Source organism: Hypanus sabinus, chromosome 16 (genome assembly GCF_030144855.1).
Source record: "Hypanus sabinus isolate sHypSab1 chromosome 16, sHypSab1.hap1, whole genome shotgun sequence".
Classification (NCBI taxonomy): Eukaryota; Metazoa; Chordata; class Chondrichthyes; order Myliobatiformes; family Dasyatidae; genus Hypanus; species Hypanus sabinus.
Genome location: NC_082721.1, coordinates 90,495,814 through 90,510,348, shown reverse-complemented (window position 1 = coordinate 90,510,348; position 14,535 = coordinate 90,495,814). Strand labels below are relative to the sequence as shown.

The 14,535-nt window shown below is 39.8% G+C and overlaps 1 protein-coding gene across 1 annotated transcript in view; it reads right to left on the bottom strand.

Moving 5' to 3' along the window:
- Window positions 1-14,535, bottom strand: part of LOC132406560 (complement C3-like) — a 277,413-nt gene that overhangs the window by 43,425 nt on the left and 219,453 nt on the right. The window contains exons 25-27 of the mRNA XM_059992384.1: window positions 7,906-7,981; window positions 6,134-6,293; window positions 870-965 (exon numbers count right to left, since the gene is read on the bottom strand). Coding sequence (XP_059848367.1) covers window positions 870-965; window positions 6,134-6,293; window positions 7,906-7,981 — 332 coding nt within the window. The remainder of the gene's footprint in view (window positions 1-869; window positions 966-6,133; window positions 6,294-7,905; window positions 7,982-14,535) is intronic.

The window sequence follows — 14,535 nt, the reverse complement described above, 5'->3', positions numbered from 1 at the left end:
TATTATCCCAAAGGCACTGCACAATAGCATTAAACAATTAGGCCTACACAGCATTATTTATGTAAATCTTGAGAAAACCCACAATACTAAACACCACTAGAATGGTCCGAAAGTTCCTAGTATGTGCTTGGCTCTGCCAGTTTTATCAACTTGAGCTGAGAAATAACAAACAAACAAATAAATAATAAATATTGAGAACATGAGATGAAGAGTCCTTGAATATGAATCCATGGGGTGTGTGAACAGTTCAGTGATGGGGTGAGTGAAGTTAACCCCTCTGGCCCAAGAGCCTGATGGTTGAGGGATAATAACTGTTCCTGAACCTAGTGGTGTGGGTCCTGAAGGTCCAGTACCTCCTTCCTGATGGCAGCAGTGAGAAGAGAGCATGTCCTGGGTGGTAGGTGCTACATGTCTTAACTCTCTGCTTCAGACATCACACCTTGATGCACCTTTTAATTGCTTCCATATGTGTTCAAACCTTTTACTTTAGTGGAGGATGGGTTAATGGTTGTATAACTGACCATTTAGTGAACTCACACTTTGCCCTTTGACATTTCAGTCTGTTTATTATGGGTGTTTGATGTTAGAATGAAAGTTTAGTTGTACTTTTGCCACAGAACAAATAAAAATCCAAATAAAATCTGAGGAAGTCTTGCATAGCTGATTCTCACAAAGGAGTTTGCTCTTCCTTTAAAAGATTCAACATTTCACAGCTTTGAAGTACTTTCATGAAATGCAGCAAAACAACTTCATGCAGTCTTTGATTATCTTGATTGAGTGTAAATAATTGCCAGCACTCTCCTGCTCTTCCTTGAAATAATACATGAACCAGATAACTTATACTGTATTATGAAATAAAAATAATTTACCGCAACATAGTGGAAGCAAACAGTCTTAGCTTCAACAATTGCGATCAGCACAAATGCAGTCAATGGTGAATAGTCCTGTGATCCATGGATTCCTCCCTAAAGGGAAATACCACACATGAAAATACACCCCATACATGTAAGATTTAAGTAAGATAAAAAAAGACATTTAATTAAACCAATTTTAATTGTTATAATGCCAATAGCCTCAAATAATCTAGCAAAAAAGGTATGTTGCCCCATCAAGATCAGCTGATGAAGATATACTTAAACAATGAAATGATAAATTGTGTAAAATGACAAACAGTATTCATGCTATGTGCAATTTAAATAGAGATGAAATGTTCTCATCCTGTGAATGAAGAAAAGAATAAATTTCCTTTGTTGTTGAAGACATTTCCTTTGCATTTCAAAGTTTGAACTTGTTTTGAATGTTCAGTCTATTTTCTACATTGTTTTGAAGTCTTCATCACTTTGACGTACTCTGTGTCCTCAGCCCCATTCTCTATAAATGGTAGATTTCTGCATTTATATCCCTGTCTTCAGCCTGTTCCCCAAGACCAAACTCTTTTAAAATCCTTTCACTTAGTATTTCTCTCCCCACTTCCAAACATTATCACAAAATATACTTCAGATCAATGTACGTACACTCAGTGGCCACTTTATTAGGTATGGCTGTACATCTGCTCGTTAATGCCATTATCTAATCAACCAATCATGTGGCAGCTACACAATGCATAAAACATGCAGACATGGTCAAGAGGTTCAAACAACATCAGAACTGGGAAGAAATGTGATCTATGTGATTTTGACTATGGAATGATTATTGGTGCCAGATGGAGTAGATTAAGTATCTCAGAAACTACTGATCTTCTTGGATTTTCACACAAGGCTGTCTTGAGAGCTTACAGAGAATGGTGCAAAACACAAAAGATATCCAGTGAGCCACAAATCTGTGGGTGAAAATGCCTTGCTAATGAGAGATCTCAGGGAAGAATGGCCAGACTGGTTCAAGCTGACAGAAAGGTGACAGTAACTCAAATAATCACACATTACTACAGTGCAGAAGAGCATCTCTGAATGCACAACATCAGAAACGTTGAAGGGGATGGACTATAACAGCAGGGGACCACAAATGTATACTCAATGGCCACTTAATTAGGTAGAGTAGCTCAGCAGTTCAGGAAGTATCGATGAAAGGAAACAAACACTTGATGATATGGAACACACAAAATGTGGAGGAACTCAGCAGGCCAGGCAGCATCTACAGAAAAGAGTGCAGAGTGACCGGGCCCCTTTGGCAAGACTGGATAAAGAAAAAGATGAGGAGTCAGAATTAGAAGGTGGGGAGAGGGGAGGAAGCACAAGGTGATAGGTGAAACTGGGAGGGGGAGAGGTGAAGTAAAGAACTGGGAAGTTGATTGCTGAAAGAGATATAGGGCTGGAGAAGGGGGAATCTAATAGAAGAGGACAGAAGGCTGTGGAAAAAAGAAGGGGGAGAAGCACCAAAGGGAAGCTTCAGTGTTTTAAAAGGGATAGAGAGGTGGGGAAGGGGAGGAGGGGTGGCATTACTGGTCAGGGATACTATTACAGCTGCAGAAAGGGTGGGTAATGTAGCAGGATCCTCTTTTGAGTCAGTATGGGTGGAAGTCAGGAACAGGAAGGAAGCAGTTACTCTACTGGGGGTATTCTATAGGCCCCCTGGTAGCAGCAGAGATACCGAGGAGCAGATTGGAAGGCAGATTTTGGAAAGGTGCAAAAATAACAGGGTTGTTATCATGGGTGACTTTAACTTCCCTAATATTGATTGGCACTGGATTAGTTCCAAAGGTTTAGATGGGGCAGAGTTTGTTAAGTGTGTCCAGGATGGATTCCTGTCACAGTATGTTGACAGGCTGACTAGGGAGAATGCCATATTAGATCTAGTATTAGGTAACAAACCGGGTCAGGTCTCAGATCTGTCAATGGGTGAACATCTGGGGGACAGTGATCACTGCTCCCTGACCTTTAGCATTATCATGGAAAAGGATAGAATCAGAGAGGACAGGAAAATTTTTAATTGGGGAAGGGCAAATTATGAGGCTATAAGGCTAGAACTTGCAGGTGTGAATTGGGATGATGTTTTTGCAGGGAAATGTACTATGGACACGTGGTTGATGTTTAGGAATATCTTGCAGGATGTTAGGAATAAATTTGTCCCGGTGTGGAAGATAAAGAATGGTAGAGTGAAGGAACCATGGGTAACAAGTGAAGTGGAAAATCTAATCAGGTGGAAGGAGGCAACATACATAAGGTTTAGGAAGCAAGGATCAGATGGGTCTATTGAGGAATATAGGGTAGCAAGAAAGGAGCTTAAGAAGGGGCTGAGAAGAGCAAGAAGGGGTCATGAGAAGGCCTTGGTAAGTAGGGTAAAGGAAAACCCTAAGGCATTCTTCAATTATGTGAAGAACAAAAGGATGACAGGAGTAAAGGTAGGACCGATTAGAGATAAAAGTGAGAAGATGTGCCTGGAGGCTGTGGAAGTGAGCGAGGTCCTCAATGAATACTTCTGTTCGGTATTCACCAATGAGAGGGAACTTGATCACGGTGAGGACAATATGAGTGAGGTTGATATTCTGGACCATGTTGATATTAAGGGAGAGGAGGTGTTGGAGTTGTTAAAATACATTAGGATGGATAAGTCCCCAGTGCCTGACGGAATATTCCCCAGGCTGCTCCACGATGCAAGGGAAGAGATTGCTGAACCTCTGGCTAGGATCTTTATGTCCTCGTTGTCCACAGGAATGGTACCGGAGGATTGGAGGGAGGCGAATGTTGTCCCCTTGTTCAAAAAAGTCCAGGTAATTATAGACCAGTGAGCCTTACGTCTGAGGTGGGAAAACTGTTGGAAAAGATTCTTAGAGATAGGATCTATGGGCATTTAGAGAATCATGGTCTGATCAGGGACAATCAGCATGGCTTTGTGAAGGGCAGATCATGCTTAACAAGCTTGATAGAGTTCTTTGAGGAGGTGACCAGGCAGATAGATGAGGGTAGTGCAGTGGATGTGATCTACATGGATTTTAGTAAGGCATTTGACAAGGTTCCACACGGTAGGTTTAGTCAGAAAGTCAGAAGGCAGGAGATCCAGGGAAGTTTGGCCAGGTGGATTCAGAATTGGCTTGCCTGTAGAAGGCAGAGGGTTGTGGTGGAGGGAGTACATTCAGATTGGAGGGTTGTGACTAGTGGTGTCCCAGAAGGATCTGTTCTGGGACCTCTACTTTTCATGATTTGTATTAATGACCTGGATGTGGGGGTAGAAGGGTGGGTTGGCAAGTTTGCAGACGACACAAAGGTTGGTGGTGTTGTAGATAGTGTAGAGGATTGTCGAAGATTGCAGAGAGACATTGATAGGATGCAGAAGTGGGCTGAGCAGTGGCAGATGGAGTTCAACCCAGAGAAGTGTGAGGTGGTACAATTTGGAAGGACAAACTCCAAGGCAGAGTACAAAGTAAATGGCAGGATACTTGGTAGTGTGGAGGAACAGAGGGATTTGGGGGGTACATGTCCACAGATCCCTGGAGGTTGCCTCACAGGTAGATAGGGTAGTTAAGAAAGCTTATGGGGTGTTAGCTTTCATAAGTTGGGGGATAGAGTTTAAGAGACAAGATGTAATGATGCAGCTCTATAAAACTCTAGTTAGGCCACACTTGGAGTACTGTGTCCAGTTCTGGTCACCTCACTATAGGAAGGATGTGGAAGCATTGGAAAGGGTACAGAGGAGATTTGCCAGGATGCTGCCCGGTTTAGAGAGTATGCATTATGATCAGAGATTAAGGGAGGTAGGGCTTTACTCTTTGGAGAGAAGGAGGATGAGAGGAGACATGATAGAGGTGTACAAGATATTAAGAGGAATAGACAGAGTGGACAGCCAGCGCCTGTTCCCCAGGGCACCACTGCTCAGTACAAGAGGACATGGCTTAAGTTAAGGGGAGGGAAGTTCAAGGGGGATATTAGAAGAAGGTTTTTTACTCAGTGTGGTTGGTGCGTGGAATGCACTACCTGAGTCAGTGGTGGAGGCAGACACACTAGTGAAGTTTAAGAGACTACTAGACAAGTATATGGAGGAATTTAAGCTGGGGTTTATATCTGAGGCAGGATTTGAGGGTCAGCACTACATTGTGGGCCCAAGGGCCTGTAATGTGCTGTACTATTCTATGTTCTATGTTCTAAGTGATGGGCAGGCATGAAGATAAGGTGAAAGAGGAAAAAGGGGTTGGGGAATAGGGAAGGGGGGCATTATCAGAAGGTTGAGAGATTGATATTCATGCCATCAGGTTGGAGGTTACCCAGACTGAATACTAGGATATAAGATGTTGCTCCTCCAACCTGAGTGTGGCCTCATCATGACAGTAGAGGAAACAGTAGTGCCTGCCCATTGCTTCCCTTTGGTGATCCTCCCCCTTCTTTCTTCCATGGTCTTCTGTCCTCTCCTATTAGATTCCCCCTTTTCCAGCGTTATATCTCTTTCACCAATCTCCTAGCTCTTTACTTCACCCCTTCCCCATTCTGAGTTTCACCTATCACCTTATGTCTGTCTAGTCCCAAACCATCGATGGTACTGTTTTCCATAGATACTGCCTGGCCTGCTGAGTTCCTCCAGCATTTTGTTTGTGTTGCTTGAATTTCCAGCATCTGTAGATTTTCACTAGTTGATGATTTGTGCCGAGTCCCAATGAAGGGTCATGGCTCAAAATGTTAAACGCTTATTTCCCTCCACATATGCCACCTGACCTGCTGTGTTTCCCAGGTTTTGTACATGGTGAACTATGAAATTACTGGGTGATCATTTAAGCACTTTTCAGTACGACGTGATGCAAGTAAACTGCAATCATTACTTTGTCAGACCTAACAATGTGTGATATAATCGTAGAGTAAGACAGCATGGGAATGCTGTCTTTCCAACTAATCCACTTTGACCATGGTCCACAACAAAGCTAGTCCTATTTGGCCAGATTTATCATGTATTTCTCCACTTAACTCTAAAATGCCCTCTGAAATGAGCTAGGAACTTATGTAGTTCAAGGGTTATAAATGATGGACAACTAAGGAAGACAATTCAAGGCCACCATCTTCCTGAGAACAAATAAATGGAAAGTTGTCCAACTTTTCAATAAACAGCCACAGTCTTACTGATCTAAATAACCCCTTTTACTGTTGTGTTATCATCTGGTTCCATGTCCTACACAATCAAGAGTGAAAAAGTGTATAAAACATATTTCACTTACAATCATCTCTCCATGAATTACTTTAGCATCCTCGTGGAAGTGACCGTCAGGTTTCTGTTTGTTTAATATCAGCCACTTCACAGCTCCACAGAGTACATGTGGCTCAACTGTGATCAAGTTATGTGCCATTGCAAACACCTTAACCACATAGGCAGTTAACCTGCATTGAAAAAAATACAGCACAAATTTATTTGATAGAAGTTGAAGAGTAGAAGTTTACTCTTTACTGTGCACTGAATCAAGATCTACTACAGAATGAGCTTCCAACACAAATGGTGCATGTAAGCTTGATTTCAATGTTTAAGCGAAGGTACATGGATAATAGGGGTATGGAGGACTATGGTCCCAGTGCAAATCAATGGGAGTGGGCAGTTTAAAAACATTTGGCATAGAATAGATGGGCCAAAGGGCATGTTTCAGTGCTGTACTTTTCTATGACTCTGTGCTTTGAAGCCCTAGTCCTAAAGGGGGACATCTTTCATATTATCACTTCCCTGGCACTCGTAAAAGATAACAAATTGAGAGTATAATGAGAAGATAGATATTCTGAACTGCCAAAATATTAAAAATAATCAAATGAAGAAATCTAAGCATGAATCCTGTAGTAATGTCACTGATTGATTCATTCTTGCAAGCCTTGGAAACCACTTATTTTCAAAACAACTATTATTTTCCACAATTTTATCCATGGAAATAGTTCACAGCAGTCAAGATATACAGTATTTCTAAAAGAATCATTATTCATTTTTAGAATGGAAGATTTTCAAACCAATTTTGTGCATTCTATACATCTGGTATCATGTTGCATTCACAAGCATCATTTGTAGAGGTAGAAAATTTAGGCTACGTCCACACTACACCGGATAAATCCATAACCAAAGCTTTTTCTCTTTGTTTTTACCCTCCGTCCACACTAAAACAATGTTTCCGTCCCCCAAAAATGGAGCTTTTCAGAAATGCTTTCCAGAGTATGTATTTTTGAAAACACCACTCGGGCAGATCTGTGTGGATGGGGTAACCGGAGAAATCTGAAAACGCTGTCAGATGGCAGTGCGCCATTTCATTTTCTTGAACGCAACCTAACAATTTCAGAACAGACGGCAATGAGACTGATGCCAGAGGAGTTAGAAATGTACTCACCAAATACTTTGACCCATAACTTATTGAATAAGTAAGTATACTCACTTTGCCTAGTTTTCTGTCCTTGCTTGTATGAAGGAGGTTTTACCTATTTATGCAAGTACTTCTCTGACAATAGATGTGTAACAGCCTCATGTAAATGCATGGAAATACAAGATAACACTGATGCAGACATGTTTTATACATTTAACAAGGGGCTTTATTCATGCAACCGAGTTAGTCAGATTTTCAATGTTCGTCATCAGCTGGGTCGATATGTCTGTGAACTCCCTGTCGGTTGCCTCCGTAATTTGTTTTTTTTTTACTTTTAAGTTCTCCTGCGCGAGAGCCAACAGCTGTCTGTCATTTTAAGTTTTTCTAGTCTGTAACTACACAAACGCGCACTTTCACGGTGAAATTCGACAACAAGCATGTCGCTTGTTTTTGGTAGATGTGTCCTGCACATGTGAAGTAGGAGGAGACATGCCAAAATCTCCGTTTCAATGTGAACAGAGATATTTTTAAAAACACATTAATGACAATTTTATACTTGTGGTAACAGCATTTCATCAAAATAAATCATAATAATGTACTGGGAATTCAGCTTATGCTCAGAAAGGAGAGGAAACATTTAAAAGCTAATTTTTATATACCATGTGCTGGATGACCGATGGGGAAATGCTGCATAAGAACCATCTCCCTTGCGATACGCTAGTTCTTGGGTATAACCTGGGTAAAAAAAAATGCAAGAATTATGAATTCCGTAAATACCAAACAGTAACAAAGTGCTGGGAAAACAGATCTGTAGAAATTTGGACAAAACACACAAAATGCTGGTGGAACACTGCAGGCCAGGCAGCGTCTATAAGGAGAAGCACTGTTGACGTTTTGGGCCGAGACCCTTCGTCAGAACTAACTGAAAGGAAAGATACTAAGAGATTTGAAATTAATGGGGGAGGGGGAAATGCGAAATGATCAAATCTCTTAGTATCTTTCCTTTCAGTTAGTCCTGACGAAGGGTCTCGGTCCGAAATGTCGACAGTGCTTCTCCTTATAGATGCTGCCTGGCCTGCTGTGTTCCACCAGCATTTTCTGTATGTTGTTTGAACTTCCAGCATCTGCAGATTTCCTCGTGTTTGCTGTAGAAATTTGGATCTTTCCCACTGAATTTCTATGTACTGTGCTTATGAAAGTAGAAATTTTTGCTAAAGCACATTCACATGAGTTACTGAATTCTGAAAAATTGATTCAGAATTACAGGCACACATTATTTAAATTACTATATACTGACAACTTGATTGTTGTATCATGTTCCAAGGTGAGATACATTCCATTTCTAAACACTCATTATACAGCCTCCACTACGAGGAATTAAAGTATTTACATATTGAAACAATATTGTGAATTAGCTTTACTCTAAAACTTTGCCCTCTGACATCACCTCAGCTGCACAGATACATTTGTCATCTCTTGATGCCTGTGATCTTCATAGTTCATCCCCCCTACAGCCCATTTTATGAGTCTCAAATGGATCCTAATTTGTCTTCTGTCCTGCAATTACTGTTATTATCCTTCACCCTGACACCTTGATCATTTTGAAATATCATGTTCTCAGATGTCACTTTTTAAACAGATATATGTTTTCCTTTTGAAGTTCCTATTTGCCAATGCCAATATACTCTTTCCCTTTTCCATCTTAAGTCTTCAATGACCTAGTGGTCACAATAGTCTCTCTGGTCTCATTATGCTCTCAACTTGCTTTTGGTCAGGATTCCATTCCATTATTTAATTTATTCTGATAATCAAATGTTCCACACTGTGCACCTGTAATATCTTCCTTGTTCATGAACATTGCACTCCCTTCTATCATAGAACCCTTGACCACATCTTATATATTTCCTACTCCTTTGTTCTCATCCCCTATATCCAACTCATTGTCTTATACAATTTCTGTCATGTCCAACAAAATTCTACAACCAGGCATAAATTCCACTCCTTTCCCCTCATCTTGCAGCACTTATCCATGCAACTGCAGGAGATGCAGCACTTACCCCCCTCCCTTTAACCCTTCCCACTGTCCAGAGACCAAAACGATCTTTCCAAGTGTAGCAGTAATCCACTTGTACTTCTTCCAATTTAGTGTACTGCATTCAGAGTTCACACTATGGTCACTTATAGAATACAGAGAGCCAAATTCAGGGTTAACACTGTGGTCACTTATACAATGCAGAGAGCCAAATTCAGGGTTCACACTGTGGTCACTTATACATTACAGAGAGCCAAATGTAGACTGAGTGATCACTTGTAGAGTATTCAGCCTATTGGAACACCCCTGACCTTCTGGTTGCCTGCCACTTTAATTAACCAAGGTGTTACAATAAGGAATAATACAAGCTTGAGAAAGAAAATGTCTTCATCCAGATGTGTTGCAGCCTTCCAGACTCAATATCTAATTTTCCAAATTTAGCTTATTCTTCTTTTTTCTATCCCTGTCAAAGCTAGCCTGTTCTGCATATCAGCATTTGACTCAATTTTTTTATGCCATTCATACAGTCTGGACTGCTGGGCGTGCACTCCAATCTCAACATTATGAGGGATATTCTATTCCTGGGGGCCTCTTATTTTTGCCAAGCTTAGCTTTCTAAACACACCAGATGTTACTTATAAAAATCATACAGTTGTAGGTTAAACTTCCATTTAAGATTATTTATTTAGTTTCTGGTTATAAATGGGAGTCTTCATTTCTTAATGTAATTGGCAATTGATAATCAGTAATAAGTTTGAAAGCACAGATTTGCATACAGACACATTGTCTATAGAATGCAGGATGTTGGTCATTGCACTTGGTTTATTGCTGATCAAGAGGTGCAGTACAAGACAACAGGTTACTTAATTTGGCTTCTTTCAAACTGACAATGTAGGCTAAGTATTTAGTTCAAGAAAGCCTGCAGACCAGAGACAATCACTTAACATATCAATCAATAACTGAACTATTCATAAATTGGTAGGTTTATGTACTCAAGCAGTCAGCTTCACAGCATTAATGGTGCATAGCTGGGAAATGAGACTCCAAGAAATTGTGTCATTGCGTGGATTAACAGGATCTGCAGAATTTCTCGTTTGAGCTTTTAGACCATTTTTGTTGAAAGGTATCTAAAAGAGTATCACACATGTGAAGTCACCCAAGTACAAAGAAACTGTCTAAGTATAAAGAGCAGTTCTAGCTCATTAGGAAAGGGGTAAGGAACATCAAGAGTCCATTCCTCTGCTTATGATTTCTGCAATGCATACTAGTTTGTTTGCATCATGGGTATGTTTTATTTTAGCTGATAGGAATTGTACCTGTGTTTTGCAAATCCTTTTAGAAGTGTAATTTGGAAATCTTTTATAAGATAGAAATCCTTTGAATTATAAATGTGTTTCAAGGATGTTACTTGGATTTAAATGTGAATCATTGAAAATAAATGAACTGAGTTTAAGCTATTTTGTTTGCTGGAAGTATCTTCTCCTTGGTAAGGAGAGGGGACCCACCACTCAAATAATGGGTATTCAAAACTAAGCTCGCCATAAAGAATAAACAGGGTTGTGAAGCAGTCTTTGAAGATTGGTTAGTTACAGTATTCTTCTTCTTCATGTGCCTTGCGTGTTATACACTTGGGCGATCACAGCTTTCCACATCGAACGACCCCACACAGCGTCAATGATATCTCACACACTTAGATCTGTTAGTTCTTTCACAGTGTCCATATATTTTCTTCTTTGCTTTCCTCTTCCGCATTTCCCAGACATACAGCCTTGTAATGTAGGCATTCTATTTCTCCCTTTCTGATGACATGGCCCAAGAATTTAAGTTTCCTCTCATTTAATGTTCTCATTAAAGTTTTTTTGTATGGGCACGTTGGAGTACTGTCTCATTAGTTACCCTATCTCTATATGATATTTTCAGCATACAGCAAGATTGACCAGATGTAACATTTTAGTAGCCTAAGCCTTGTTGTCATAGAAGTGCGTCTGCTGGTAAAAATGGGTTTCATTTTTTGGAAGTTGGTTTTGGCAATGGCAATTCTTCTTTTTATTTCTAGTTTACTTCTAGCATCCTGTGATATAAAGCTACCAAGGTAATTAAAGCTGATATTTTGTTCAATCTCTTGGTTACTGATGTACAATTGGCAGTACATCCTGCTGTTTTGATATTACCATGCATTTGGTTTTTTTTTACAGTTGATGGTTAGACCAAAATCCGCACTTGTTTGTACTACTTTTCCTAGGAGGATTTGTAGGTCTTCTGCAGCACTTGCTATTAGAGTGATATTGTTTGCATATCTTATATTGTTGATGTTAACACCTCCAATTTTTATCCTATCTAGATCTTCTATTTCTCTGAGAATCATTTCACTATAGATATTAAATAATTCCGGAGAGGCAATGCATCCCTGTCTAACTCCTCTTTGAATTTTAGTCCAACTGCTTATATTATCATCAATTTTTACTGCAGCTGTTTGGTTCCAATATAAATTTTGAAGCAGTTGTTGGTCCCTTCTGTCACTGTTTAGTTTAGCAAGAATTTGAATTAATTTTTCACATTGCACTTTGTTGAACGCTTTAGTCAAATCAATAAAACATAAAAAGACATCATTTTAATATTCAATTGCCCTTTCTGTAGGCATTCATAGTATGAAAATTGTATTCCTAATTCCTTTATCCTCAATAAAGCCATATTGCTGTTTAGAAGTTTCTGGCCTTAACTTGTTCTTCATTCGACTCACAACAATTCTCAACAAAATCTTTGAGACTCATAAGACTGATTCTTCTATAATTTTCACAGTCAATAATTCCAGGTATTTTTGGCAGAGTTATAAATACTGATTTCAAGAGATCGTCAGGCAATACACCAGACTCAAATATGCCATTAAACAGTTCAAAAAGAAGATCTTCTAGGGCTTGTATCATTTCTACTGAAATTTCATCAGGTCCAGTAGCTTTGCCATGTTTCATGCTTTTCATTGCTTTAGTTATTTCTTCTTTGGTAATAGGTGGGCCAGAATTAGGGTGTTTAATATCTGGGGGTTCCCTTCTATTATCTTCAAAATGCTGCTCTATATACTGAATCCACCTCTCACATACTTTATCTAGATCTGTTAGTATGGATCCGTCTGCTGATGTTATGTTATATTATGTATTTATTATCGCCAAGTATTAGGACACATACAGGGAATTTGATGCCGGTTTCCCTGAGCTCTCTCTGTACAGAATTAAAAGCAAACAAAAACAATAGTGCAAATAATCATAAACTATATACAATGAGGTCCACCTCATTGAATGTACAGGTGGACTTGATTTATAATAGACTAAAATTCAAGTGTTCATACGACTGATGGCATATGGAAAGAAACTGTTCTTGTACCTATTTGTCCTGGCATACAGTGATCTAAAGCACCTACCAGAAGAAAGGAGTTGGAACATGTGATGTCCAGGGTGTGATGGGTCTACAATAATGCTGCTTGCTCGCTTCCTGACTCTAGATGTATATAAGTCCTGGATCAAGGGCAGCTTCACACCAATAATCCTTTCCGCAGCCCTGACAGTTCTTTGGAGTCTATTCTTGTCTTGTCTGGTAGCTGATCCAAACCAGACAGTGATGGACGAACAGAGAACAGACTGGATTATTCCTGAATAGAATTGAATCAGCAGCTCCTGAGGCAGGTTGTACTTCCTGAGTTGACGTAGGAAATACAACCTCTGCTGAGCCTTTTTGATAAGAGTGTCCGTGTTGGGTGTCCACTTCAGGTCCTGGGAGATTGTGACACCCAGAAATTTGAAGGTCTTCACAGCAGACACAATACTGTTGGGTATAGTGAGTGGGGGGAGTATTGGGGAGCTCCTCCTGAAGTCCACTGTCATCTCCACAGTCTTGAGCATATTTAGCTCCAGATTGTTCTGACCACACCAGAGGGCCAGCCGTTCCACCTCTCGTCTGTATGCAGACTCATCATCGTCTCGGACAGGGCCAATGACAGTTGTGTCATCTGCAAACTTCAGGAGTTTAACAGATGGATCCTGTGAGGTGCAGTCATTAGTGTAAAGGGAGAAGAGCAGTGGGGAGAGCCCACATCCCTGGGGGGCACCGGTACTGATTGCCCGGGTGCTAGAGATCTTATGCATCCTATAGAGGAGGTTTTTTTAATACCAGTAATTTTCTTAATTTTCTTGTGCATTTCTTTGCTGTTGTTAATATGGCCTTCTACTTCATTGTATTTTTGATTCAGCCATTCTTCCTTTGCATTATTGCACAATTGTCTGATCTGTCTGCCTAGCTCTCTGTATTGCACTTCAGTATTCTTCACCAACTTTCTTTGTTTCATCAGATCTAGAATTTCTTGGGTTATCCACCCCTTGTTGGTTTGTTGGATTTCTTGTACTGGGATTATCTCCTCTGCTGATTGTTGTATAGCATATTGAAATCTGTTCCAAATAGATGTTGTTACATTTTCGTTGAGGTGTTCTTCTACAGCTGTTTTGGATTGTTGCTTAGGTGTGCTATCTTTTTTAAGTTCCCCCAACATATACTTCTTTCTCTTTTTTTCCATGTTTCATTTTCTTTGATTTCGTTTTAATGGTAGCTATTACTGGATGGTGATCTACACCATAGACCGCTCCTGGGTAGGCTTTAGAATTTGTGATATTATTTCTAAAGTGTTCATTGATGGTAATGAAATCTATTTGATTCCTTGTTCTATCTCCAGGGCTAATCCAAGTACACAATCTACGTGGATGGTTTTTATATCAAATATTGGTGATCACTTGGTTGTTTCTGACACACCAATCAGTAAACCTCTCTCCATTTTCATTTTTCTCTCCCAATCCAAATGGTCCTATGATTTTGTCAACTCTTTCCTGTCCAACTTTGGAGTTAAAATCTCCCATGACTAGTTTTATATCCTGAGATTTACATTGTTCATAAGCACTGCCGAGATCTTCATAGAACTTGTTGATACCCTCTTCATCCGCATAATTTTTTGGCATATAGGTTTGGATTATGCAAATATTAAAAGGCTTACACCTTAATTTAACTAAAAGCAGCCAGTTGGATATTGCCCAATATCCCATAAGACATTCTGATACTTATTTGTTTAAAATAATTCCAACTCCATACATATGCTGTTGACTTCCAGAATACATTATCAGAGATCTATTCATAGTGAATTTGCCACTGTCAGTTCATTTAATTTCTGACAGGCCTAAGATATCAACTTCCAACCTTTTCATTTCAATTAACGTGTTGT